Source organism: Malania oleifera, chromosome 12, assembly GCF_029873635.1.
Source record: "Malania oleifera isolate guangnan ecotype guangnan chromosome 12, ASM2987363v1, whole genome shotgun sequence".
Classification (NCBI taxonomy): Eukaryota; Viridiplantae; Streptophyta; class Magnoliopsida; order Santalales; family Ximeniaceae; genus Malania; species Malania oleifera.
In genome coordinates, this window is record NC_080428.1 from 36,912,565 (window position 1) to 36,917,190 (window position 4,626).

Genomic DNA, 4,626 nt, shown 5'->3' on the forward strand with positions numbered 1-4,626 from the left:
TATTTCAAGTTCACCAATTTTCAGAAAAGAAAAGCTTTATTTGTAGCCAACTTTCTATCATAAAGACCTTCTAATTTTTTCCACAATTCATGTGCCGAAGTTTTGGTAGAAACATGATGAAAAACACTATCATGAATCCATTACCGGATAACACCAATGGTTTTCCTATTAAACCTATTCCACTCATCATCATCCGTGTCTTTAGGCTTTCAACTATCACCCTCAATAGGTCCATCCAAATCTTTGCAAAATAAAATATCTTGCATTTTTTTTTCCAAGTTATCCAATTGCTTCCATTGAAGCTTATCATACGACCAACATTACCATCCATGATTTAGACTAAACTAATGAGTCCAAATAACACGGATTTGATACCACTTGTTAGGAAAAATATTATATATGAACTAATTCCCACAAGTAAATCAATGACATAATGCAAATAATAAAATAAAATGAGACACAAGAAATTTAACGTGGTTCCCTCAAAAGTTGAGGTACATCCACAAGGCATGGTATTCTAAATCCACTATCACCAAAATGTTGTACAAGGTGGATACAAAAGGCATAAGCCTTACAAATACACAAAAGTATATAACAAAATGCAGCAAGATGAAAAAGCCTCACTCCATGAGTAAGCTTTTGGGGTTGAGAAGGCCCAAGACCACCCAACAGATCGTTCCATTGCTCTTGATTGCATCCCTAGTGGAACATTGGCTCAATTGTCTAGCACAGATATTGGGTGATGGTGCTCTGCAGAAGTTCTTCCACTAACCTGTTGTCTACTGTTTCAGCTTGATCATGTTCAGCCAGAAAATTATGCCATGTGATCTCTTGCACAATTTCGACACAAAAATCTTTCCATGCAAATGGATTGTAAAGTCAAATATTACATTTTCGGTGAAGTTTGGTTTTGATTTAAAAGAAAGAAAGGGTTGGAGTTGTCCCACATTGGAAACAAAGGAGTGCTCAAGGATTTTATCTTTGTTTATGCAAGCTCAAGTGGACAAAGGCTGCATATATGTAAATGCATGAAGTAATTGTTTTGCCCAATTTTATGAAATTGATCCATATTGAGCTTATGCATGCACAATAATGAACTAATTTTCAATTATCTTTTCTTTGCACCAGGGATATTTTAGAGTCTTGGGTTGGTAGGATCAAATCAGGGTTCATTAGGGGAGTCTGGACCGTTTTCTGCTTAGGCATCTATTGTGGCACGTGTTCCTTTTGTTTTGTTCTTTTTTTTTTTTTGGAGGTTATATATATATATATATATATTTGATTATATATTATAATTATGAGATCATGGCATGAGTAAATTCCTAGAAGTCCTTTTAACTTCAGTCTTGTCATCTGATTTAATAATTCAAGCTCACTGGGTTGGATGGCTTGCCTTAGAAAAATGGATGGAAATAAATTGAGTATACCTTTTGACCCTAGAAATATAGGATTGATGGCCAAATCCTAAAATTACCATTCACATGAAGATAATAGAATATGTATTTGGGACCAAGTGATTAGAGAAAATTTCAGTCTAATATTAGAACAGGGAAAGCAACATGAACAATGATAATGCTAAAACTTGCGAGCTTGGGTGAGTGTGTGCATGTGTATTTTGGGTACAAAATGGAAGTCAATAAATAACTACAAAATCCCAATTCATTCAGCAAATCTCTTTGTAATATTGCTCAGGAAGCTTGGGAAACTTGATTCACATTTTCACTTTCTGGCTTCAACTTTGAACTGCCGAGGTAATGCTGGTAGTTGTATGAAACAAAGCCCCAAATGGCTAACAACATGGAAATAATTTTCACTCCATTCACATTCTCATGAAAAATGATGGCAGCAAAGATTGGAACTATGGGCAAACCAAAAGTAGATATGACATTGCAAAAAAGAGAAGAAACCTCAACAATCAAGCAAGTTGACCCAATAGCATGAACTTGCCAACCCACAATTGTCCATGCCAAAGTCATCACATAGGATAGTTTCCCTAGTTCAAAATCCTTCATCTCTTTGCTCAAGAGTTTCCACTCTCCACTAGCAAAAAGTCCCACCAGGATAGCACAAGTTGCAAGCAGTGACTGGTAAACTGTCATATGGAGAATCGCCCTAAAGTCTTCTCTTTTTATAAATTTCTGGAAGGAAAATTGTGTCAATGATAACAGTAATGCATACCCAACAGATCCGGCAACGGTACACAAGAACCCAAGTATGTATTTTCCTTTCCCAGATTCAGTTTGGTTTTCGGAGTTGGTTTGTAACACAAGGAGGACAGAGGAGATGGTGAGGAGGACAATAGAATTAACTATAAAGGGAGTGAACTTCTGAGAGTTCAGAAAGTAGGAGAAGAAAGCATTGAAGGCCAATTGGGTTGCACAGACGAGTGAAAATGTAGAGACAGGAAGATATTGGAGCCCAACTGAATATAGCATACAATTTGCTGCTAGAAATAGGCCGAGTATGACATAGATTGATGCAATGATTGAGGGGGAGGATTGGTTTGTGACTGAACTTCCATTTGTGTGTGGATTTTTGTGTATTGAGATGAAGAATAAGGGGAGGAGGATTGGAAAGCCCGCAGTTTGCACAAATGCGGCCATCCATTTGCTGTTTCCACCTTTGTTGTAGTATAATCGCCCCAACAGTGCAGCGGCCGATTGGCCGAGGATGACAGACAGTGTATAGATGGAGATTCTTAGCCACCGCTTGTGGTTTCTTAAATTGGGGACTGTTGATTGGGGGGTTATGTTTACTTGCTGGTCTGCTGGGTTTGCCTTGCCGATGTCCCGAACTGTTAAAAACAAAATATAAAAGGTTAGTCCTGGATTAGATGTTTATGTGGATATACTGATATAGTGTTCACTAGTTTGTAGAAATTAAGGTGAATTTTTGGGATGAAACTTGATGGCAAACTTCAGTTCTCCCAGCATGCACATTGTATGTCCGCAGTTGCATTCCAACCCGTCCATGATGGATTTAATTGGAAACTGGGCGTCTTCTCAATGAGGAGGCTTGAGAATAGAATGGGTATTGCTACATCATATAGCTGTTTAATAAAACAAAAAACTATTTTTGAAATTTCTTCCTTTTGTAAGGATTGTGGGAACCAAGGCTCTCGAAAGTAGATTCTGGGTTAAAGAATATTGTAAAATAGAAGAACAAACTACATATTTAGTCACAAACATGTGTAAAAACTAAAAATTTCAAAATTGAGGGAAAATATTTAGAGGTAAAAATCAGCAACAGTAGAGAAGCAAAAATAGATAAATTAAAATTTAAGGATAATATTATTTTCTGGAGAACTCTATAAATGGCAATTGAATCTAAAAAAATATTGTTCTCGTGCCATGTTGTTCGCTTGAAACTTAGAATTTAGAATTGGATTTATATGAATTTGAATTAAATATAATAGAAAATTGTACTGAATTTCAACGAAATCTACACAAATCCAAATATGAGGCTTGAAATCCATACTCCCTAACACAACCTGAAGTGTTGTTGCTTCTTCATAATGCTGATGATTTACTGTGAAGTGAAAAATGGAATGAAAGGAAAATAAATAAATCTCCCTTTGCTTATGTTTTTTTTTTTCTTTGGAAATCTTTGTTTAGAAATATCAGTGTCTCCTATGAATGGTATGGTTCTTCATTTCTTCTGGCATCGAAAAATTGAAAATCAGAAAAAGTAAAACTTCTGCGGTATCTCATAAGCAAAGGGAGATTTTATTGCTTTTGACAAAAGTCAGATAAGGGACTCCATTGATTGAACTAGTGAAGACTTTATGTTTGAGCTGCAAAAAAGTTTCATGGCTGGAACTGTATCGGTAGATTAAGTAGAAACCCATGAGGTTGGAAGACCTCTCAGTTTCTTTCCTGGTGATTATTGATGCTGTGAGTCTCAAAGCCAAATGAGAGAAAAAATGCAGAAAAAAAAAAAAGAAAACTGATCTTCCTCCTACAGCCATTTAAGCAATCTTGAATGCTTTGTGGTCTTCTGGCCCTGTTATTTCGATAATCTAAAGGGCCAAAACTAACTGGATGAACCCTCTTTTAAAGTTGCAGCAAATCTGACTTACCTCTGACGTGGAGTTGCAGCTCTTGAACTTCCCCCATCTCAAAAGATGCAGTTTGAGCTTTCAGGAATATGAACCAGGGACACAGAGCCCAGATGAAGCCTCAATAACCGCGTAGATCATCAAAAGATGATTCCATGATTTTCCTTTTCCCCCTTCTGATTGGCTTTCCTGATGATGTAAATGGTCATTCTAGCATGGTTTTAAACAGCTGTTGTGCCAGGTGTAGGAAAGAGCTTGAATGTTACTTAACATATTGTCACATTCTACTAATCAAAGTTTGATGCTTTTATGTTGGAGTTATGGGGTTCCAATTGGAAAAGATATGCGAGGAGAGATGGCTATCAACAGCCAAAAAAAAAAAAGAAGGAAAAAACAGCAAGTTAAAGGGTACATAGTGTCAAAGTTGTAGAATAACTCTTTTTTATATTAAATATTTAATGAGAAAGGGAACAAGATCCCAAGAATAATTTCAAGAATAATGCCTAAATATCTGTCAACCAAGAGTAATGGCTAAATATCTGCTCTAATAACTATACAATAATCTATAG

General features: G+C 36.2%; 1 protein-coding gene across 1 annotated transcript; it reads right to left on the reverse strand.

Annotated features, from left to right (window-relative positions):
• Positions 1 to 1,491: 1,491 nt before the first annotated feature.
• LOC131144240 (probable purine permease 10) lies at positions 1,492 to 4,338 on the reverse strand. The gene is made up of 2 exons (XM_058092763.1): positions 4,079 to 4,338; positions 1,492 to 2,794 (listed from the first exon to the last, which is right to left on the reverse strand). Exons 1-2 carry the CDS (start codon positions 4,113 to 4,115, stop codon positions 1,689 to 1,691), a joined length of 1,143 nt encoding a protein of 380 aa, XP_057948746.1. The 5' UTR covers positions 4,116 to 4,338; the 3' UTR covers positions 1,492 to 1,688.
• Between the last annotated feature and the right edge of the window lie 288 nt (positions 4,339 to 4,626).

What these genes read in the sequence shown, in the direction of transcription:
- LOC131144240 (XM_058092763.1), bottom strand. Translation starts at nt 4,115, where the DNA reads ATGGGGGAAGTTCAAGAGCTGCAACTCCACGTCAGAG. An exon ending in GCTGCAACTCCACGTCAGAG is followed by an intron (nt 2,795 to 4,078) that starts GTAAGTCAGATT and finishes TGTTTTTAACAG; the next exon opens with TTCGGGACATCGGCAAGGCA.